This window comes from Pteropus medius, unplaced genomic scaffold (genome assembly GCF_902729225.1).
Source record: "Pteropus medius unplaced genomic scaffold, Ma_sr-lr_union100, whole genome shotgun sequence".
NCBI classification, from domain to species: domain Eukaryota; kingdom Metazoa; phylum Chordata; class Mammalia; order Chiroptera; family Pteropodidae; genus Pteropus; species Pteropus medius.
Window position 1 is genome coordinate 47,310,685 of NW_024340849.1, and position 25,622 is coordinate 47,336,306.

Here is a 25,622-nt window from a genome sequence, read left to right on the forward strand (position 1 = left end):
TCAGTCCTGGCCTGGATAGTTTATCACCTGTTTGATCTTGAACAAAACACTTTTCTCCTCTGAACCTTCTATATCCTAGTCTTTAGTTTATGCAATAAATAATGTCTCTCTAAAGGGGATATTTTGGAGGAAAAACAAGATACTGTGCTTGTAAACACACTCTGAAATCTGAAATTTTAATAGAAATGTCAGAGGTAAAAGATTAAAAGGCTACCTTTATATTGGTGTTTTTCAAATAAACATTTTGGAAACTAAAATTTGGAAACTAAAAATGCTGTTTTTCTGATTTACATTTTTCTATAAGTTATTTTTCTTGATTCTCAAAGTTCTCATTTTGAAAAAAAAGGTAGCTTATAAATGTTATTTTTGCTAAACTGGTTCTTGCTTACCATTAGACCAGTCTTTTCTGCTCTCTTGGCGTTTCATACATACCTGTATGCTAGCACATACTACATTATTTTTTTACTGATGTACTTGTCTGTTTCCTGTGCATACAGGCTTTTTGTATTGTTTTGTGTTAATGGCCCCTCGAACCGCTTGTCACATAGGAAACACTTAAATTCTGCCTAGATTTATGTATGGGTGGGTGAGTGGGTGGGTGGGTGGGTGGATGGATGGATGGATGGATGGATGGATGGATGGATGGATAGATAATTGACTGAGGATAGAGAGAATGCTACAGACTTAATCCATAAAGCCTGACAATATGTAGGGTATATTTCTCTTTCCACAGAATTTATCAGAAACTGACTTATTTTCTGGCTGTGATATTTTGAATATGGTACTTTTTGCCCTTTTTTAAAAATGCGATTATTGACAGTTCATCAAAGATGAATAGTTTTCTTTTAAATGTGATAAAGATTTCCTGATTTCTAAATGTAATGTTAAAGAATTAAGCCTTGTGAATAAGATATGTTTCTATGAATACAAGTTTCTAAATATGCACATAGCTGCAAAATATCTCCAGAAGCTGATCTTTGCACTTACATACTTACAAGAACTCAAACAGTATTTCTAGTCTCTTTCCAGAGGGAGACTAGCATATTATTTTTAAGAGACTTTTGCTTTTCCTCCTACCAACATGCCTAAGATAGTAGGAGTAACAATTCAGAGCTCTCGAGAACTATTTTCTCCTTTTTCTTTTACTCTTGCTTGTGGTGGAGGAGAGAAATGAGAGCCACCAGAAACTATCATTTGTATATGTCTATACCATGTATTATGAGTCTCTATCAAAGAACTGGATTTCTTTCACTCACAATGCTCACAACTTCAACCATCCATAAAACATTTTTAAGGTGGAGAAGTATAAAGACAGCAGTTCTGTAACCTGTTCTGAGTTACTTAGAGTAAGACCTCTCTAAGTAATTTAACCTAGCTTACTAAGAAGCTCATCTTTGACCTACCTTTTGCAAAGGCAGAATACTCTGATATTCATTTCCACAGTAGCTTTCTTCCGAGTTCTGTTTTAGATAGCCATCTTTATTTTCTTCTTGTCTCATCATTTTGATCTACTTCTAAATTTATTGCCTATGTTTTAAGCAACTCTAAGTTACTTGAAATCGTATTTAGAATAAATAATTATTTACATAGTATGATATATAAAGTGTTGGTTATTTAGGTTAGGGGTTTTGTAACATGTTTGAATGAACCATCTGTCCCTGACTGATCATCAAATGCTTAAAATGATGGGAGATTTTAAAGGACATAGACTCACAAGGACAAAGAGCAAAAGAAACAAGAAAACCAACATTTTAGAGATGGGGATTAGAGGAATGAGTGGTTATTGACCTAGAACAGGGTTTGGCAAACTTTTTCTGTAAAGGGGCAAATAATAAATACTTTAGCAGCCCACATGCCATCTCTACCTCCTCTTCCTACATCTCTCTTTTCTCTTACTCCTATTTTCTCCTCTGTACTTCTTCTCCTTTATCAATCCTTTTAAGAGTATTTTAAAAGAATATGAAAATTATTTTTAGTTGGCAGGCCAGATTTGGCCTGTAAGCCAAGTTTACCAACTCCTGATTCATAGAATTCAAGAAAATGGAAACCAAAACCACTCCAGCACAGAATCACAGAAAAACTGAAGCTGGAAATGATGGCACTGGGTACTTCTGGAAGTGCCCATTGAAATAGGACAAAATGAGAGCATAACATCTTTTCCATTTTCATATCCCCTTCCTAACCTTACATAGCCAAATGATTGCACCTCTCCCAACCCTGGCAGATGATTGGAGGTTTATTTCCTGACAAGTATAAACCATATATTCTGTACCGATGTACCACAGTAGTTGAGAGTAACGGTTAAGTGTAAATTAATTAGGTAAAACCTGCTGAACATTAGGACCCAGCTTCCTTTCAGCAACCAGAATGCTGACAGGCTTTATTGTTTTAAGCATGAGTTGAAAGATTTCTCCACAGGAAACTGAACTAGCCAAGGACAGGAGAGTCTGATGAAATGACCCAGTCAGATTACACTAGCATGAAGTCCATCTCTCAACAAGTTCAACCCATGTCTGCATAACTTTCAGTAAGTCTTTTAGTGCCTTACTTTTAAATGTGAACAGGCAAAGATCACCTGACATTCAAGAAAAGTCTCTAATATGGATAGAAAAGACCAAACAAGCAGATAGAATAGTAGGAACATGGAGGACACAGTAAGGTCAGGAGGAACTTCCAAAAGAACTGTTAATGTCGTCCCCTAAAGAGGTAAGAAAGTTTATTGTAACCATGAAACAAGAACTTGAATGCATTAAACAAGAACAGTCAGTGAAGTAAAATTTTGGAAATTAATAATAGCAGAAATAAAAAATGGAGTATTGAAAGTTAAAGATAAATTTGAAGAAGTCTCTTAGAAACTAGAAAACAACAAATTGGGAGAGGGGAGATGAGAAAAAGATTAATTCAGGAGATCTCTTTTTCTTAAGAAGCTTTCTTAGAAGACGGAACAGTGGAAACAGAAAGGACATTATCAAATAAATAAAACCAGAAACTTTCCCAAAACTGAAGGAACATGGATCTTCAGATTGAAAATGCAATTGAATGCACAGTACAATGAGTATAAAAAGATCAAGACCAAGGTACATTGTGCTGGATTTTCAGGACAATGTGGGCAAAGAAGCTAGAAGATAATGGAGTGATGCTTTTAAAATTGGATGGAAAATTATTTTATATCTAGACTAAGTATTAATCAAGTGAGGATAGGTTAAAGGTATTTTCTGACATGTAAAAAAAAAAAAATACTTACTCAACAATCTCCTGTAGTTGGTGATTTAACAAAATGAGGGAATAAACCAAGAAAGAAGAAGGATCTGAAGAATCCAACACAATTGAGGGAAGGGTAGGATAAAGGAAGATGCCAAGGCGACAACTGGGAAATATATCTAGAGAGCAACCAGTTCATTTTAGAGCAAATTAGAAAGAAGACTTGGAGTAAAGTGTCAAAGGTGTATTATTCACTGAATCTTTGTTATTTTTAAATACCTTCATTTGTTAGAAATTAATAATTTACAGTATCTTGTTTAATATTATTTCTTTTAAAAGACACGATATACAGGCATATCTTGAGGATGTTGCCGGTTCAGTTTCAGACCACTGCACCTGCAAGTCACACAAATTTTTTGGTATTCCAGTGCATATAAAATTTATGTTTACACTATACCGTAGTCTGTTAAATATGTAGTAGCATTATATTTTAAAAAAACAATGTACATACCTTAATTAAAAATATACTCCATTGCTAAGAAATGCTAACCTTCATCTGACTCTTCAGTGTCATAATCTTTTTGCTGGTGAAAGGTTTTGCCTCAATATCGATGGCTACTAACTATTGATGGCAGTTATTGAAGGTTAGGGTGGCTTTGGCAATTTTTTAAAGCAGGACAGCAATGAAGTTTGACTTCCCTTTCATAAATGATTTCTCTGTAGCATGCAATATTGTTTGATAGCATTTTCTTCACAGTAGAACTTTGAAAATCAGAGTTAATCTTCTCAAACTCTGCTGCTGCTTTATCAACTAAGTTTATGTAATATTCTAAATCCTTTGTTGCCATTCCAGCAGTCTTCACAGCATCTTCACCGCTTGATTTCATCTCAAGAAACAAATTTCTTTGCTCATAAAGTGCAACTCATACATTAAAGTTTTATCATGAGATCGCAGCAATTCAGTCACAAGGTTTCACTTCTATTTTCTGGTTCTCTTGCTCTTTCCACATCTGTAGTCACTTCCTCTACTGAAATCTAGAACCTCTCAAAGTCATCCATAAGGATAGGAATTAACCTCTTCCAAACTCTTGTTAATATTATTTAGACCTCTTCTCACGAATCATGAATGTTTTTAATGGCATCTAGAATGGTGAATGCTTTCCAGAGGTTTTCAGCCTACTGCACTCAGATCCATCAGAGGAATCACTGTAGCAGCTATAGCCTTACAAAATGTATTTCTTGAATAAGACTTGAAAGTCAGAATTAATCCTTAATTCATGGGCTGCAGAATGGATGTTGTGTTAGCAGGTATAAAAATAACATTAAACTTGTTGTATATCTCTTTCAGAGCTCCTGGGTGACCAGGTATGTTACCAATGAGCATAATATTTTTAAAAGAATCTTTGTTTCTGAACAGTAGGTCTCAGCAGTGGGCTTAAGTACTCATTAAACCATGTTATAAACTGATTTGCTATCATCTAGTCTTTGTTGTTCCATGTAGGGAACACAGGCAGAGTAGATTTAGCAGAATTCTTAAGGGCCCTAGGATTTTCGGAGTAGTAAGCATTGGCCTCAACTTAAAAAGTCACCAGCTGCATTAGCCCCTAACAAGAGAGTCAGACTGTCCTTGAAGCCAGGCTTTGATTTCTCTGAAAGTCTCTTCTATGAAAATCCTGGATGGCGTTGTCCTCCAATATAAGGCTATTATGTCTACACTGAAAATCAGTTGTGTAGTGTACCTACCTTCATTAATTATCTTAGTTAGATCTTCTGGATAACTTGCTGCAGCTTCTGTATCGGCACTTGCTGCTTCACCTTGCACTTTTATGTTAGTGGAGACAGTTTTGTTCCATAAACTGACCTCTCCTTTCTTCAGACTTTTATTCTGCAGCTTCCTACCTCTCTTAGCCTTCATAGAATCAAAGAGAGTTAGAGCCCTGCTCTGAATTAGGCTTTGACTTAAAGGAATGTCGTGGCTGGTTTGATCTTATATCTACACCACCAAAACTTTTTCCATATCAGTAATTAGGCTTTTTTGCTTTTTATCATTTGTATATTTGCTGGAGTAGCACTTTTAATTTCCTTCAATCACTTTTCCTTTGCATTTCAACTTGGCTAACTATTTGGCCCAGGAGGCCTAGCTTTTAGTCTTTCTGGGCTTTTGATGTGCCTTCCTCAGTAAACTTAATCATTTCTAGCTTTCAGTTTAAAGTGAGAAATGTATAATTCTTCCTTTCACTTGAACATTTACAAGCCATTTTAAGGTTAATTGACCAAATTTCAGTATTGTTGTGTCTCAGGAAATAGGGAGGCCTGAGGAGAGGGTGAGAGATAGGGAAATTACTGGTCACTGGAGCAGTCAGAACACACATTTGTCATTTAAGTTCACTGTCTTATGTGGGCATGGTTCATGGTGCCCCAAAACAATTACAGTAGTAACATCAAAAATTAGTGGTCACAGATCACCATAACAAATGTAATAATAATGAAAAAGTTTGAAATATTGTTACAATTACCAGAATGTGACACAGAGACACAAAGTAAGCAAATGCTGTTGGAAAAATGACACCGATAGACTTAACTTGAAACAGGGTTGCCACAATTCTTTAAATTGTTAAAAGAAAAAATATATATATTTGCAAAGAACAATAAAGCAAAGGGCAGTAAAACAAGATATGCCTATATTTTCTAAGTACCATAAATCACCAGTTAAGTGTTGGGAATACAAAGAAGAATAAAGACTTTCTCCCACATAATGTTAATCGACCAGAATAAGGTGAGAAATGTGTTTGTTAATTATATAGATTTACATATGACAGAGCACACTAATGCAATGGGAATAGAAGCTCAAAACCGGAAGAAATGGTAAGCAAGCAGAAATAATAACAATTGGCCACCTATTTGATGTAGAATAGGAATGAAAAACAAAAGGCAGTGATGACTCCCAGCTATCTGGCTTCAGTTACTGGGTATATTTTGGTAACAGTCACCAAGAATGGAAATAGATAGATGAAAGATAAAGGTGCAAGTTTAATGAACTTTGGGACCTATTTGTTTCAGCTATTGTATTGAAATACAAATATATTCAGTTGAATATATCCAGTGAATATTTAGATATTTGGGTTTGGAGCTCGAGAAACATAGCTGGGATAGGTGGGGTAAACTAATCAGGCAGATCACTTCATAAATTATATAAATGTCTAACCACTCTGTTATACACCTATAATATTGAATGATAATACTTTTAATTAAAAAAAGTTTTTAAAAGGGCTGAGAGAGCAAGCAAGTGAATGAAAATGAATGAATGGATTGCATAATTGCCATCACATTCAAACAGAGGGCGTGAGATCTCCAAAAAGATGATATAGACTAGAGCCATGAGACAGTGAATCAAGGACAGCCCTAAGAAAACAGTCATTGACTAAGATCTTTACATATCTCAGAAGATCCATTTCATAGGACAGATGGTAGCATAATTTTTGGTAGAAGAGTGAAGGGCCGATAAAAAAAGGCCACAAGGGTAAACATTTTTGTTCAGGAGCTTGACTAAAGGAAAGAGACTAGAGGGAATACCCATTTGAAGAGTTTCTTGTTTTATCTGTTTCATTTTTTTTTTTTTTTGCACCATTTTTTTAAGGTGAAAGAGTCATGAACTAGAAAGATTGACTTCTAGAAGGGAGCCAATCAAAAAGAGATTAAAAATACAGAAAGGAAGAGGATACGAAGCAACAAACAAAAGAAAAAAAATTATGACTAACCAGGCGGATTTTGCTTTTATGGAGCCCAAAGCTTACATAATTTGGTGGGAGGAGAGATGGTTTCTTTTAAGAAAAATTTCCAAGTAATGAATATGAAGTTAGATATCGGGCCTTGGGACCATGAAAGTAAGGGGATGTGAAGTTTAACTTTGAATAGTTCTGTTTTGTAAATTATCATAAATTTATGTCAGTTTATGATAGTTTAAATTCCTGGGAGATGGGGAAAGAATAAAATTTAAGAGCATTGATAGTGATATTAGCCTTAAACAGAAGAGAAATACTTTTGAGACTTTCTTTAGAATAGAGTTAAGCCTTAAACAACATGGGTTTCAACTACATGGGGGTTCTTTTCAATAATACAGTAAATGTATTTTTCTTATGATTTTCATAATAACATTTTCTCTGCTTTATTGTAAGAATACAGTATATAATACACATAATACGAAATGTGTTAATCAGCTGTGTGTTATCTGTAAGGCTTCTCGTGAACAGTAGGCTATAAGTTAAAAATTGGAGGAGTCAAAAGTTAGACAATCGATCGGTGCCTCAGATCCCAGCATTGTTCAAGAGTGAACTGTATACATTACAAGATGCCAGAGAACTTGTATTCATGTTTATTGATTTATCACCAGAACTTGGAGCAGTGATTGTTAATAAGTACTCAATAGATAATTTGTTGAACGTATGATGTAAAAGGAAGAAAAATGATGAGATTTAGTGCTAAAATAGCCGGGCTTAAATTTTAAGGAGGAAATTTCTTTGTAATAAGATCGTCAGACAGGGGATGGCAATTAAAATGGAATTTTTAATTGGAGAAAAATGATTTAGTAGAGATACTGAGGAATGGAGAGGCAAAGTAGCTCTGGCAGAAGGATATTATGTTACCAAGAGAATGGTTGAAATGATACACTGTGTAAAGGGACTAAATCTTCCTACTTTTTAATGTTGCAGATAGTGAAACTATTACTTCGTCATGGTGGAAATCCATTTCAAGCTAATAAACATGGTGAGCGTCCAGTGGATGTAGCAGAAACAGAAGAGTTGGAATTGCTGCTGAAAAGAGAGGTGCCTTTATCTGATGATGATGAAAGTTACACAGGTATGTTGCAGATAATCTGTATTCACCTATTCGACATGATATTTATTTAGAACTTTCTACTTTATAATACATAAAATATTTGAAAACCTTAGAACAATGCTAACTAGCTAGTAAGAATAGTGAATTTAGTAATCTAGCAATTTTCTACACGTTCTCTTTGTAAATGGAGTCATAATGCCATTGTCCTAACTGCATTTTTTACCCCATAAATTGCTGATATTACATTCAAGCCCACTGTAGAACCTCTCCCCATTAATAGCTACCACCACTGCTGTTCTGACTTCATTCTTTTATAAATTAGAGAGCTACTAACCAAACCCTTCCTGTCTTATCCTGGCATTAATGAGTCTTCTTTGCATTTTTACTTTTGTCATTTAGGTGGTTGAACTCTGGTCATTATGGCACAGTTTGTGGCATCATAGGGGGCACAATTTTTAAAAGGAACAGTCCAAAGGCATATTTCGGAAAACTTTTGGCATGTTTTTTTTAAAAATCCAAAAACAATTTAAAATATAACAAAAAACTTCCTTGTATTGAAGACAGTTTTTTTTTAATACAGATTAAAAGCATTCACCATATTTCAGCAAAAATCAATGAAAAATAATTTAATAAGTCTTAACTGGTCTATCTCCACAAAATCTTAAAGAATTCCTACAAACAATTAGATAACATTACTATTATATTATTATGTGTAAGGGAATAAAAATCAAACCATACTCAGTCTCAGTCATTACCAGAACGCAATAGAACAGCATCTCTAGTTTTGAAGCAAAGGGGTTTACCTTTTACTTTTTTTTGAATTGTGATACAGTTGACATATAACATGTTAGTTTCCAGTATACAACATAATGATTCGATATTTGTATACATTGTAAAATGATCACCATGATTAAGTCCAGCTAACATCCATTGTTATACATAGTTAACAATTTGTTTCTTTTTCTTCGTGACCAGGACTTTTAAGATCTCTTAACAACCTACAAATATGCAATACAGTATTACTAACTTTAGTCACCATACTATACATTACTACCCCATATCTTATTTTATATGGAAATTTATACCTTTTGACCCCCTTCACTCGTTTCGCCCACTCCCCCTACCCTGACTTCTAGCAACCACCAATCTGTTCTCTGTAAGCTTGGTATTTATTTTTAGGTTCCACATATAAGTTAAGTTATACAGTATTTGTCTTTCTCTGTCTGACTTACTTCACCTAATACCCTCCAGTCCATCCAGCCTGTTGCAAATGGCAAATTTTCTTTCTTTTTTTTTTTTTTAATGGCTTAATAGTATTTCATTGTGTATATGGACCACATTTTCTTTATCCAGTCATTCATCTATGAGTACTTACCTTGTTTCCCTATCTTAGCTACTGTAAATATTGCTGTTCTAAACATGGGGGTGCATATATCTTTTCAAATTAGTGTTTTTGTTTTCTTTGGATAAATACACAAAAGTGAAATTACAGAATCATATGGTAGTTCTATTTTTTATTTTTTGAGGAATCTGCATACTGTTCTCCATAGTGGCTGCACCAATTTGCATTTCGACCAAGAGTATACAAGGTTTTCTTCTTTTTTTTCCCATATTCTTGCTAACACTTGTTATTTCTTGTCTTTTTGATAATAGCCATTCTAACGTGTGAGATATCCAATTGTGGTTTTGATTTGCATTTCCTTAATGATTAATGATTAATGATGTTGAGCATCTTTTCCTCTATCTGTTGGCCATATGTATGTCTTTGGAAAAATTTCTATTGAGATCCTCTACACATTTTTCAGTCAGATTGTTTGTTTGCCGTTGAGTTGTGTAAGTTTTTTATGTATTTTAGATATTGACCCCTTATCCATATGATTTGCAAATATTTTCTCCTATTCATTAGGTTGCCTTTTTGTTTTGTTAATGATTTCTTTTGCTATGCAAGTTAAAATCCCAATATTTTATTATGAAAATGTTCAAACATACAGTTCAAAGAATTATACAGTTAACACCCTTTAGCCACCAATTACATTTTACACTTAACTTTTTGCTGTATTTCCTTTATTACATTATCACATATCTATCTACCCATCAGTCTATCTTATTTTTTGATGCATTTCAAAACAAGGTGCAGACCTCTCTAAATGCTTTAGCATGCATTTCATTAACTAGAGAATTTAATTTTTATGTATGACTTTTTTAGGTAATATTTACATTTGCAAAATGAATAATTCTTCATTAAAACATTCTGTGAGTTTTGAGAAATGCATAGACTTGTATAATTTAATCTTTTTAAGATACAGAGTACCTCTGTCACTTCAGAAGTTTGTTATGCCCCTTCTTAGTCAATCCCTGCTCTTACCTGATCATTTATACCCTTTATGGTAAGTAAATATTGTTAGGCAGGAATCACTAATAGCTGATAAATCTAGGAGGAATTTTTTGATGAAGAGCAGGGTATTTACATTGCCTTTTCATGTTACAAGAGAGAAAGGAAATAAAACAATGCTTATACAGTACTGAAATTCAGCAGCACCTGAACTGTGTGATCAAAATTAACATCATCAAAGGAGGGGCAGATGCATATCCTGTGCCTTGAGATGTGATACTGTGAAAAGGATATAATAAAACTTTTGTAGCATTTTGGCAGAGAATGCATAATCATAAGGAACGGCTTAATTTTTTAAAAAACAGTGAAAGATTAAGAAATGTCAGTGTCATGAAAATCCAGTAAAGGCGATAGAAATGTTCCAGACTATCTAAAGAGATAATAAATAAAAAAGGCAATACCTGCTTATAGATTGGATCCTGTACTGGAGAAGAATAAATAAAAATGACATTATAGGTCATTTAAGAAGGAATATGGACAACAGATTAGTGTTGTTAGCACTGTAAATTTATGAGGTTGACAGCTGTATTGTGATGATGAGAATATCATTATGTCTTAAGAAATACTTACTTCTTAGGAAATATTCACTGTGAAGTATATAGGGGTAGAGAGCCATGATGTATGTAATTTACCCTCATATTTTTTAGGAAAAAAAATATGCACACACACATATATGTATGCGTGTGTGTATACACACACACACACACACACACACACACACAGAGAGAGAGAAAGCAAATTATAAAGCAAGAGTAAAAAAACATTAACAATAGGCAACTCTAGATAAAGAATATATAGTTTAGTATTTGTCTAATTTTTGTCAGTTTGAAATTATTTTCAAACAATTTAAAATACATACAAATACATACAATTTTCTTGCTTTGACCATTGAAAAGAACTAAAAGCAGTGACTAAGACCATAGCAGTAATCATTCCTAGTGCCAAGATTATAATCTTGAAATATTTTCTACTAAAAGAAACCCAGTGCTTCTTAGAAAAAATAGATGATTCTAAGACTGGGGCAGGAAATGTATGATAAGATGAGCTTAGAACATCTTGTCATTGCGGAGTTCAAGAAAGCTATGAAAAGCCAATGTAAGGTCTTAGGAGACAAATTAGACCTGTTTCCCACTGGCCAAAGATGGAATCATTTGAGCTTCAATAAGGGTATTCATTGCAAAGATTTGAAACCCATTAAATATGTTTAAATCCATCAGTCCATCGTGATAAATTTTTAAATTAATTTATCACAATTGGAGAACGAGTTTGTTATCTTAAAAATTAGACAAAAAGTGAAAAAATAAATTAGTTATTTTATGTGAATTCTATCATTGGGAAACCTCATTATAGGTGAGACGTGGGTTTGTTTTCTTGTTTTGTTTTGTTTCAGTAATATCCAGGTAAAAGACAGGGAAAAAATTAACTGTTTCACAACCCCCAATTAGTTAATATATCTTAGAATTAAGCATCAACAGTTGCTAACAGTAAATAAAAAGAGAAAAAAATTGCATGCTCCTTGATGAAAGAATGCATTCCACTACCACTCTTCGGTCCTCAGGATCCAGCTGCCATTTGCAGGAAATACCAAAGTCAGAGGTACATACTTAACTGCACCAAGCAAAATCCAGACTGGGAAAGTCAAATAGCTTGGGTTCTTCAAGAGATAAATTGTATGGAAATGAAAAAGAAGCACTTATAGAAAAAAAAATTAAATGCCTTAAAAAGCATATCAAACTTTAAAAAATAGGCAAGACTAAAAAAATTAAATGCCTTTAATAGGTGATTTATACGTCTCTGGGAGAATTTTATACAAAACTTAGTTAAGTGGCACCTATAAGATCCAGGGTGCGTGTGTGTCTGTTTAATACTAAGAAATTTTTTATGATATGTTTAGGGGAAAAAAAACTGATTCTTTTTAAAATAGTTTTGAGAAGGGACCAGCAATGGTGATAGTTCCTTTATTTCACCTAGGAAATGATCAGGGTTTCCACTTAACTATCACCTATCGAAAAGTAGGACTAATTATAGAAGGAGATCAGGGGTAGAAGGGTGACTAAAGAGGGAAAAATATAACATTGGTCAAGGGTTGACAGCAATATTTGGTAGTGGTAATGTTAATGAATGGAGTTAAAACTATAGGCAAAATTGTAAAAAGGACAACTTTTTAGTATCTATTTTCATTCTCCAGTAAATGTAAACTCCTTACGTGCTTTGTACATAGATATTGCTAAATAAATATTTATTGAATTGATGGAAAGGAATTACTGTCCCTTAGGGATTAGGCCAGGACTCTCTAACTCCCGCAAATTCAAGGGAATAGCTGAACATGTAGGACAAGTTCATTGTTGAGACAGAGAAAGTTTGAGAAGACCTAGAATCAAACACCAGGAAGGCTTCCTCCTAGTGCTTCAACTGCTAACCGACAGGCATAGGTGTGAAGCCCACTTTATCTCCACCACCTGCAGGAGATCTGCCTCCTGGACTACTCCAATGTGGGGTTGTGATGAGTTAATGAAGAAGGACAACCCTCCAAGGTTACATCGAAACCAAGAGAACAGTCATTTTGAACAAACAGAATGTTAACCCAGCTAAATAAAACTACTAGAGAAAACATTACTTCAACAACAAAAATAAGCACTTAAGAAAATTCACATAAAGCACAAAAAGACTCGGAGCTAACAACAACAAAAAAACGATGATTATACAACTAGACAACTCAGTAGATGAATTGAATGAGGAATGATCACTGTTGTGACTTAAATTATTAGATTGGAAAATCAGTTAAATTCTCACAACACAGCAAAAATACAGAAAAAGTATCCTAAAGAAAAGATAAAAGACTTGAGTAGATCTAGGAGACCTAACAGATCTAATATGAAAATAATTGTTATTAATGGGTCTTTAAAAGGAAAAGAAACAGGTAGAGAATAGTCCACAGTTATACAAATAGAAGTCTATTAATTATAAAGTTCAGTGAACTCCAGGTAGATTGATGAAAACACAGACGTACATCCCTAGGCATATATTGGTCAAATTCCTTAGTTCTGAATGTAACAAGTTAGCCTACAAGGAAATATTTTCACTTTGGCATTGGACTTCTAACTTGCAACAATGGAAGATAGGCTAGAAAAAAACTGCAGCATAATCCTGTATCTTACCAAGGTATTATTCACCTGTCAGGGTAAAAGAAAGATCATTGCAGACATCTAAGGATTTAAAGGTATGTCAATATGTATATTTTTATATATATTTTAAAATAAATAATGGAAAAATAGACCAACAACTTATAAAAGTGGTTAACTAATAAGAGGAGTAGGGAAAGGGGAGGCATGTGAATTGTTACAGTCTTTTTGAAAAAACAGTCTAACAACAGCTAGAAAAATATAAAAGTTCTTTTAGAGATACATACTGAAATATTTCTGTATAAAATATGATGAATGAGATGTACTTCAAAATGATATAGGGGTAGGATGACGAGAGAGTATGGATTGACCCAAGATTGATAGCTATTGGAGCTGAGTGATGAGTACATGGGGGTTCAGTCACACTTCTGGAAATAGCCCATGTTTATTATAGCACTGTTTTGAATGGCAGAAGAAAAAAATAGTCTTCTATGGTTTCATAAATCAAAATATATAGCCACACCTTGGACTGTTGTACAACCATGAAAAAAATATGTCTAAATGCTGTACCAGTTACTTGGAGGAATTTTCATAAGATATTAGTGAGTTAGAAAAATCAAGATGAGTAATCATATCTCATTGGTATAAAATTAAGTGTTTTAAAAATCAATATGTATGTTTCATATGTACATATATTTGTGTATAGAATATTTGTATATATACATATATTTGTGTAAAATTTTATAAGCATTGGAGAAAATTCAGAAACATGTATACCAGGCTACTAATGAGGCACATGTAATATGTGGCTGGCGGGGATTGGGTAGGGAGCGAGTGTCAGAGACAGCGATTTGGGTGGAGGGAATGGAGTTAGAGCTAGACACAATCATATGATGATATTTTCGTACACATAATAAACAAGACTCAGCAAATTTTTCTCTTGCTCTCCATCACTATTTTAATCCCCCTGTGTCCTTCCCTTCACAGCTAAGCTTCTTAACTTGCATTGTAGTGCACTTAAGGTGCACTCTATTGAATCTGTGTTTACTAACATCACACATGGTCTTCTAACTGACACATCCCTTAGCTGTCTTTTCAGTCTGTAGAATTTGACAGTGTTGACCACATTCTTTCTAAAATTCTCCTGTCTCAGTTTCTGGGGCATAATTCTCTCCTGGCTTTCATCCAGCTTCTCAGACTGTTCCTTCTCAGTTTCCTTCTAGAATCTCATCTTCATTTCTTTCTCATTCCCTTCCCATACACACCTATGTTGGTTTTTCCAAAGATTTTACTTTCTGGACCATCTTATACCATATATTCTCCCAGACTTACAGTTTTAACTACCATTTATACGGTGAGGCCTTACAAATATCTATTCCTTACCTTTCTCTTAACCTTTAAACCTATATATTTAGCTGCCTTCTGGATATTACCACTTAAGAATTCCCACAGAAATCTGTGTACCTGAATGGAACCTCTTTTTCTCCATTTACAGTCGTTTTTTTCTGTCTCAATGGTAGTAGCATTCACCTATACATAGGTCATATACTTGGTAGTCATCCTAAACTCCTCTTCTTCCTTCAGCTCAGTTATTCTTGAGCACCCATTATGTATTAGACATTTAAGCACTGGGGATACAACTGATTATGAAAATGGGGATACTAACATAATCTATTAACCTCTGTCAATTTCTGCTTTCAAAGTACTTACAAATTCATCTACCAGTTACAAGCTGAAAGTCATTTGGACATCTTTGTGTTATGTGAAATCAGGATTATAGTAGCTGAAATTGCATTGACTTTCATAAGAAAGCAGGAAAATAAGATTTGAAAAAGAGAAAAATTTTATATGGTATGTTATTTTCCTATTTATTATGGATGTGAACTCTGGTCTGTTCAGAAAACAGTAACCATGAAAAGCAGCTTTTGTTATAAAACTTTCTGTTAGAAGTGCTGCAACAAATTTTTCCCATGGAAGAAGGAAGGTATCTTATTTGAACTTAACAGGTTTAATTAGAGAGGAACACATCTTCTAGAACCTTTTCTGATTTTCACTGATTTCGATTGTTTCATGTGTTCATGAGCTATGTATTGATTTTTCAGAATATTTATTTTCCACATGGTGAAAGTGCCTGAATTATTGCTTGATCAAAGTCTCTCAAGGAATGATGCAAAAATCGTCAGTAAGTATCATACAAAGATTTTGGAGTTGCTGAAAAAGACTGATGAAAATACCCAAATTTATTGCTTAATTTACATGATGAGGTCCTTCGTAGAGTTAACTTTATCAAACATCATCCAATCTAAATTCAGAATATATTAATATTTAATAGAGAATTAATTTCACTGCCCATAGATGTTTGTATGTTGTAAAGCTTGATAGCACTGTTACCCATCTAGTATATCATGTCATCTATGTGACAGATACACTTTAATGTTGCAAAATTAGAGAACATAACCAAGACTATGAATTTTAGAACTTAATAAATTTGGAGTAAATAAAAGGGAGTTATATATGTAGCATTTTAAATGCAGTTTATTCCATTTGGCATTGTGCTTTATAACAGTGCTACACAGAGTGGCTGTTCCACAAACTATTACTGGTTCTCAAGATAAGGAGCTTGTTCTAGAATGTAAATCAGTGTATTGCTTCCTTCATCAAAAAGGAGAAAATGCTATGAAAAAGATGTCAGCTGAACTCAGTGTGCTAGTGACATAATTGATTTCCATTTTTGGTACAAGCTCCTTATTTTGTCATAGATTAGTGATAAACAATATGCACACTGGCCTCAGTTCATAGACCACACTGCATAGCAGTTTTATATCATGCATATCAGACATTTATGATATTGTTCTAGTACTACATGTCCTAGTTAGTACAGCTTATTTGCATACAAATGTGCAACACTTAAATTTGCATAATTTAGTCCCCCAACTTCTACCCTCTTCCCATGGTTTCATTCCACATTATCTTCCTCTACAGAAATTCTATCTAATAATAGTGTTTGCTGCAAATAATTGCTTCTTGCTATCCTGCTGAAAACTCAGTCATACTGAGAGAACCAGATCACACTCATAAAACATAATTACATTAATGGAGACATGGATAACTCTGTGTCACCTAGTCCCCACCACCAGACTTTCAGATACTCATTAATTGCCAGAGTAGAGATTCTGTTACAGGTTTGCAGACACTGATTTTATTACTTAAACAGAGTGCTCAGTAGACAAAGTTGAAAATGCCAGTCATTGTCAAAAGATTTATTCACCTTTTTCTTATCTTACTTTGACTGCTAATAATCTGGCCTTGTTTATTAAGCAGCTGCTATAAACTTTTCTCACTTGCATACTTCATCTTAACCAAGGAAATACCCGAAATGCTCCATCATAATAAATAGGCGAACTACTTTTAGAGTCTACTGTAAAATAGATTAGGAAGCTTTAAAAAAGACAGCGATATATTGTTGCTCACTGCTGTTTATTGAGTGCATTTCTGTGTCATGAAATACACAAAATGACCAGTATTTTGAAGCCTTCTTTTCTAAATATTAAAACAGTAAATTCTAACTATTTTAAACATATTGTCATAATTTGTGAAACTCATTTCCTCAGTTTTATATTTCAGGAGTTATGAAGTACAACTGTTAATACATGCATATATGGAATTATAACAGTTAATAAATCAAAAGATCTAAAAAACAATTATTTAAGCCAAAATATGCTAGAAATTTTTATTAAATGTATTAAATGATGTTAACAATTTAACCATAAGAAGTTCGAAGAAGCATTGTCACTTTAGGAGGTTTTAAAGCAAACTCTTCAATTTCAGAAGTATAAAAATACAGGAAGAAGTTACGTAGGGTGTGTGTTTTTGGAGTGTCAAAATATGTATCATATTTGACATTAGGAATATAGATTTGATAGAGCATTTTGTAAGGAAAGGAGGTTGGATATTAGTATATACATAACATTAAAGATTCCTCCATTTAACATGTAAAGACTATTTTATCTTCTTGCTTTCCAAATGGCACTTTTAAATCAGTTTTAGTATATATGTTAGATAATGGGTTATACCTAGTATGGAAAATTTTAATCCATTTATAACCCAAGAACCTCATTTTATTTATTTAGGGCTGTTATCATCCTGTTTTGTTAAACCTATTTCTGTGAGCTTGAGTAGCGGCAAGCACTGTGTTTGGTGTTTAGCACAATTTATTTTTCCCATATTCCTGAAGTATCAGTGTTTAGAAGAAATGAAAAGGTACTTACTTAGGTATCTCTTACATGCAGAGAGCTGAGCATACAGCATGATAGGCAGTGAGATATTTTATTTAATGACCAATTAAAAGAAATTTCATTATAGTATTTTGCATTCTCTGCTTTTTCTCCTCTGCTTGGTGTCATATATGGTGCACTTTACACACAGTTCTGAATTTTAATTTTCAAACTTTTTTCTCAATATCATCATCTACTTTACCTGAATCTTAAACAAAACCTCTACAATCACTTATTTGAAAATCAATACTTTTAAATCAGATTTTATTATGTATTTTATGCGGGTTTATTATATCAACCTCATTCCAAAGCTCAAGAATTTTTAATTCTAGATAGTTTTTAAAGAAAAATATATGTGTCAAATTTTGCTAAGAAAAAGGGACAGAAATTATTAATACCTAAATTACGTACTACAAACATTCACTCTATAGCAGTGTCTATAAAAATTGCATATTTCTACATTTTTTAGTTGCTCATACATCAAAATTTATGAGAAATCATGATTGTAGCTGAGATGTTCTTTGGATGTATTTAAATTTTATGTTACATAAAATAGTCTGCTAAATATCTCTTTGAAATTCATGTGAATATAGTAAAGTAATTTCAAGTGAATTTGCCCAAAATATGTAAAATTATTTATTGCAGATACTAAATTTTTAATAGCTTCCTTGTTTAAATTATGTTAATAGGTTTCTTGTTTAAATTGTTAGCTTGTTTAAATTATGTTAGCTTTCCTTAAAAACTGAATTTCTACCAATGCCTAGCAACTTAAAGTGAGTCTGTCACATAATTATAATAGTTGAGATATTGCTGAATATTTAAGATTAAAACTCTGTAAATTGTATATTTGGGCAGAATCCTTAAAAAAAGACCTTTGACTTAAAACTGTTAATTATATGTGCACATGAGTTCAGCCTTAGCTGTATCATGCTGTCTGCAGAAAAATGTTTTATCTAGTCATAGTTAAAAGGACCTCCATGTAATATGTATATTTATGATGGAATAGCTGAGACTGGGTGATTTTGTCAGTTTCCTTTAGTGACATCAAAATTTTTGTAGTGATGCCAGTATTTTTTTTTTGGGGGATCTTGATTAATTTACACTTTATAGAATCAGTTTTTGTGTTACTGTCATCATAGTAGAAAGGCAGTGTATAACTAATTGAGGGAGTATACAAAATGCTGTGATACTTTATTTCACTTATGTAGATTTTGCTTTTAGACTTAGTGTTTTCAACTGTTGATTATATTTTCTTTCCTCCCTAGCTCACCCCTGAATCCTTAAGTGTAATTCTCTTATCTGTACCTATTACTATAGAAATACAGTGAAAATATGTTCTCATATTGCATACTTCTTTCCAAATGGATGTATAACTACTTCTCTCTGATAAAGTACAATTGAAATACCTAACCTTTACTTTGTAAAATTGAGATTTGGAACTGGAGATTTAGATGAGACTATATAAAATTACCTAATATTTTATTTCCCTGTCTCTAAGCTACATTTCTCAATAAATTTAGGGATGTGGAAGCTGTAACAATTTGTTTCCTAAAATGCAAACGTATTTTTCTAATGTTACTGCTTTGACTAGGTAACATAAATAAATTATATCTGTATAATTCTTAAGTGTATTAGCTGTGATTAGTGAATTATTACAGAGCAAAGGAATAATACAAAATAGGCATAAGATAGGCCTGCAACAGTTGTGGAATACTCATCCCAATGAAACCATTGAGACTTTCTGAAACTCAAAGTCAGCTTGTTCAGGGAACAGTCATAGCAAAAGAATGAGATTAGAGAGAATCACAGATTACTACAAACAGGCCCTTCACTCAGAGGTAAGACCTGTTACAAAGATTCTCCAGAAAATGCCGAATAAACGAGTTTTTCCCCTTATCAATATGAAAAGAAATCCAGAGAGTTGAGGAAAACCAACTGAGTGAAAAGAAGGGCCAAGATGAACAAACAGAACAGTTGATCCTGGAGAATATAAATAATATAGAAAGCAGAAGGGTAAGTTATTTTCAGTATTCTTGGAGATTCTTAGTGGGCAATCAATCCACTAAACCGTAACAACAAAAGGTTACTGTGAATAAGTAGACCCAAGAATGTCCTTGAAATTCAAAATAATTTGTCACTACTGGAAATAAATATTCTGTACAGGACTAAAGAATAGACTGGGCATTGCTGAAAATCTAAGAGGCCCAAGAGAAAGGCAATTTACAGAACATTTTTTAAAAGACATTGAAAATATGAAAAAGATAAAAACAAACCATACCCAGGATACACAGTATTCACTACGGAAAAGAACAAATGTTGGAAAGAAAATATTTTTTTTAATTGAAGAAAGTTTCCTTTAACTGAAGAAAGACACCTTTGTAGATCAGAGGGGGAAAAAGAGTTAAAAAACCTCACATCTAGATACATCACAACTTCTAGGATAAAGATGTTTTAAAATTTTCAAGCTCCTAGAATCAGAAGGAAACATGTTACCTGCAAAGGGAAAGAGTTTGGCATCAGATTTCTAATTCTTAAATATGTTGTTAGGTGGAGCCGTAGTTATCACATCCTATGAAAAATTATTTTGAACCTAGAATTCCATTTCCAACTACCTGTCACTCAAATCTAAGGGTTTAAGACAAACATTTTTGGACATGCTTTCTATTCTCTTTCTGAAAAGAACTTCATATAGTATATTTTCAGTGACATAAATACAAATCTAAAAGGAAGATATGAAGGACATGGTTCCATAGTGTAGCAGTTAGCACATCTGCTTTACACACAGAAGGTCCTGGGTTTGCGCCCCGGTGGAGCCAAGGTCCATGGTCTACAGTCATGCCACCCTGAACAAGCCCGATGTCTAGTCTCGGAAGCTAAGCAGGATCGGGCCTGGTCAGTACTTGAGTGGGAGACCACCTAGGAAGACCAGGCATAAATAATATTAATAAACAAACAAACAAACAAATAAATAAATAGAAGATGTGAAGACTAACTCAGGATTTTGATGAAAAATTCCAGTGACATCGATGAGCAGTTGGCATATTTTAAAACAAAATATGAGAACTTTGTGAAAAATGTTATCAAGAAAAGAATAAATAACAATACACATATTGTATGAATTAGATACTGACAGTCACTGTGTCATTGTATTGATGATATGAAATCATATTGTCTAATCTAATGAATAGGAAGAAAGGCAAAAACTCCAGGGAAAGTAAACTATATGAACAAGTCATAGGCTAACTACAAAACAAGCTAAAATGTGACATGATTTTAGGCTGTTCATGGAGTATAAGCATACTTTCTGAAAGGAGTAGTAGATCTCCTGGCATCAGGTAATTTAGAAGAGCCAGATGGACAGACCTGAAGCTCAGAAATTTTGTTCACTTTATTATTTCTAAGTAAGTTAAGTTCAAATAAAATAAAATGTAATACTTTAAGTTATGAAGAATGATACTCTTGGGTGGTGAGATTATTTTATGGGTGGCTTTTCTTTACCCATCTCTGTATTTTCCTGGTTTTTTTTAATTATTTTTTATGGCGACATTGGTTAACAAAATTCAGTAAGTTTCAGCTGTACATTTTAACAGGCATGTATATATTTACATTATATTTTCCTGGTTTTCTAACAGAAACTGTTTTACAATGAACAATAAATGCTGTTTGAAAATAAATGAAACAAAAACAGTATTAATAAACAAAAGTCACTAAAGAAGTATAGCTTAGGACTTTTTTATACACTAGCCTGTCTGAATAATCATGACCTGTAAACACCATTCCAAGTGCAAAATTTTTTAAAATAGTATTCCTAGTATTACAAGAATACTTAAATGTGGTTGAATACATTACACAATGTGCTTGTGCCCACATACATGAAGCTTTTGATACTGTAGATACTTTGACAAGGAAATCAGGTCATAAACCATCATTTTTTCCACTCATCTCTTTGGAATGGCTGTCTTAATTATAAGAGCTCAGATTTTAGTACTCCCATACTATCAAGGTTTGATCCTTGGATCTCTAATCATAGACGAGTTAGTTAATCTATATGTGCTCAGATTCCACATCTGTAAAATAGGGATTACAGTCATAACTCAGTAAGTTGTGTTAAAAAGACTAAATGAGTTAATATATGAATGCACATAGAATATTGACTGGCACAGAATAAGCACTTGGTAAATATTAGCTTTAAAAATAGTGAAATTTCAAATAAGGCTATCACAGTAGCCATGTCCAGTATTTAAATGAAATATTCAGAACTGTATTTTATTTGACATTGCAGCCTCATACTCTTTAAAAAATATCATATTTACCGTTATAAAATGGGAAAATCTAATCGAGTTTACTCGTTTATAATCATTTACAGTAGTTCAAAGAATGGCTTTTTTCTAGCCTTATTGAAGTATAATTGACATACATTAAAGTGTGCAATGTAATGATTTAATATATGTATATATTGCAAAATGATTATCGCAGTAAGGTTAGTTGACACATCCATCACTTCACATAGTTACAGTTCTCTGTGTGTGATGAGAACTTTCAAAATCTGTTGACAACTTTCAGATATACAGTACAGTATTGTTAACTGTAGTCACCATTCTGTACAGTAATACATCCTCAAAATTTTTTCATCTTATCACTGGAAGTTTATACCCTTTGACCACCTTCACCCATTTTCTCCATTCGTCAACTTTTTTGCTTTTTATAATTAATAGTCATGAATGAGGTATTTATAATCTCTTATTTCATACACTTATGGAATATATAAATCAAGATATTCTGTATCTAAGATGTGAATATCTCAAGATCTAGCAAAGAATAAATTAATCCAAGTTCATATTTGAAATTCAACTTTAACTTTGGATGGGTATGTTTAAAGCATTATGTTATTTTTCTTTTTTATTCAAAACATTTTACATATAAATTAACAGTGAACCTCATTTAATATCATACTTTATTTTAGATCCTAGATTTTATGGCAGAGTTGTTTTTTCAGTATACTCGATCATGAAATAAACATTAGAAGGTTTTTATTGAATGCTTATGGAATGATCACATTATGACATCATTTTATAGGGTGTACAGTTTATCTTGACTATATTCAGTGCCTTTTCTGTACTCAGAAGTAATATAGCATTATGGTTGTGAATACCTATTTTGGAATCACAGAAACTTGGGTTTGAAGACCTCGCTCTACCACTTATTAACTGGTCATGCACAAATTTTTATTTTTAAAATTGTTACATAGTAGTATTCTGGACATGGAAAGTGGATATAAAGATGAATAAGACAACCTGTAGACTTGTGTAAATACGTATTCATTTTAAGTTTTACCAAGGATAATTTTCAACAAAAAGTTCTCTCTCACACTTGTTAAGTTGTACAGACTTTTTTTAATCACTGTATAATGGCATTAAATTGCAATTAGCAAATGAAACAGTTTATGTAATTGTGCATCCATCACCCCTATTCTCTCTCCTGTTTTCCCTCTCCCTTTTTTGAGGAATACTAAAATATTTTATACATGTTGTCAATTATAACTAGTGCTTTTATCCATAAAAATATAAATTTCACCAAGCACTAATTTAAGAAAAACTTGGCGGGGGGGGAGTGGTATTTTATTTCTTCTCTACCCTCACTAATTTCCCCTCACCACCACAAAAAGTCTATATCTACATATGTTCTTCGTTTATTTGAAAGACTGGTGGTTTCCACTGCCCTCTTTTAAAGGACCACATACTTCTATTGTAACCCTGTAATAAGTGAAATAAATGCCTGAAGTCAGCCTGAACCTTTTTGTTTTCAGTCTTCTGATAGAAAGTTAAGCAAATATGAAAAGTTGTGGAATTTGTCCTTTTTAACATATGTGCTTTATTGAATTTGGCAGTATTTAATGTTAAACATACTTTTTATTTTAAATGCTTTTAATTACGTTTTTCTCTTTCTAGGCAGTGAGTTAATATTTATCACATGCATGGTATATGCCAGGATATGCTAGGTACATTACATAAATTAATTTAATCCTCACAACAGCCCTAGGAGTTAATCCCTAATAACAGATTGCTGACCTGTTAAGTGGCAGAACAAAGATTTGAACATAGTGCTAAAGGCAGAAACTGTGTACGTTTCCATTATACCATACTGATTGTTACTGAGCATGAAAAGTTCAAAGTCAGATGGTCCCGATGTCAGCATATAATCACAATATGAATTTGAGGAATGTTTATTTGACTTAATGATATCTGTTATGATGTGTGCCATGACTAAACTCCTCGTTATATTTGAGTGTTTCAGCTTCTATTATGTAAAAACACTTCTAAAAATAAAGTAGGTGGGGGTTTGGGGGAAGTTTTTTGCCATAGAGCCTACTAATTTAAAAATTTTAATGAAAGGATGCATTTTCATATGTAATGTATTCCTGAAAGTATGTTTACATGTTACCTGGTTTTGTTCAGAAAATTAAGAAAATTGTTTTAAAAACTAAATATAGTATACATGTCTAGGGGTTTTGGTTTGTTTTATTCTGTACATTGCAGAATGTATTCATTATTTAAAACATTTTTAAGATAGATTAAAATTTATAAACAAATTAATATTTTTACTTTTATTATAGAAATTTTCAAATATATGCAAAAGTAGAAAAAATAGTATTATGAACCCATATGTACTTATTACCCAATTTTAATAATTACCTTATGGCCAGTGTTGTGCCCCTCTGCATTCTTCCCTACCCCATCATTTTGAAGTCATTTTCTTGGAAACAATTTCATAGGTATCTCGAAAAAAAGGACTTAAAAAAAATTTAAACATAACCACAATACCATTATTATACCTAAACTAAAATTGTTTTTATTAAATCCAATTATTCCAAATTCTGATTGCCTGATAAAATCATAGTCTTTTTAACTTCAAAATCAGTTCATATATTGCAAATAAAGTTTATATATTGCAGTTGGGTGATATGTCTGAGTATCTTGTTTAAATTTATAGCTATCCCCTTTTCATTCTTATGTTCTTGCAATTTTTTGTTGAAATAACCTGATCATTTGCCTGGTAAATTTTCCCAAAATCTGGATTTTGTTCATTGCATCTTCATGTTTCATTTAAGGAAAATTATTTTTCCAAGTATATTCTTACCTCAATTTCAAATTTTCTTAATTTATCTACAGTGAGTTTAATGGAAAACTGACTTTAATGTTGGGAGGGAAAAGATTCTTGCGATACAAGGGGATTTTGCTGGAGGTTGAACAGGAGATTATTTTAGTAGTTCTGGTCAATTTTCTTAATTTTTGTCAAGGCCAAGGTGAACATTAGGCTTCTTTTTAAACTAATTTCTAGCACTTAGAATTGGCATAAACTCTCTGTATAAGTTACTAAAATATTTTACATACTGATTTTGCCCATAATTTTAAAACCTTATTTTTCATCATGACTTTTCAAAATGTTTACACACTCTATATATCTATATCTATATATATTTGCATGTAGATATATAGCTATATCTAGTATTTTCTTTCACAATTGAACAGTCTTCATGTCAGTGAGCTTCTGAAGGAGGCTAAGGATTTTTTACTTTTATTACATCTGGCAGTTTCTATCTTAATTGTATTACTAGTGTCAGCAATTTTTCCATTTTCATAAATTACAAAATACATAGGTATTCAAATAATTCTACAAACTCTATAAAGATGATACCATTGTTTAAAAATAAATTTCTGGCTAATTGAAAAATGTTCAACAGCTGATATGCAAAAGTGTGAGCTCAATATAGGAAGATAGGTGTATTAGGGCATAATG

The 25,622-nt window shown here is 32.8% G+C and overlaps 1 protein-coding gene across 4 annotated transcripts in view; it reads left to right on the top strand.

Annotated features, from left to right (window-relative positions):
* Positions 1 to 25,622, top strand: part of ANKRD12 (ankyrin repeat domain 12) — a 122,106-nt gene that overhangs the window by 63,401 nt on the left and 33,083 nt on the right. For 3 of the 4 annotated variants that reach the window (XM_039845854.1, XM_039845856.1, XM_039845855.1), the window contains one exon: positions 7,911 to 8,058. In XM_039845854.1, coding sequence (XP_039701788.1) covers positions 7,911 to 8,058 — 148 coding nt within the window. Of the gene's footprint in view, positions 1 to 7,910; positions 8,059 to 15,653; positions 15,734 to 25,622 lie in introns of those variants that run through there. The other variant, XM_039845857.1, reaches the window with a different exon arrangement.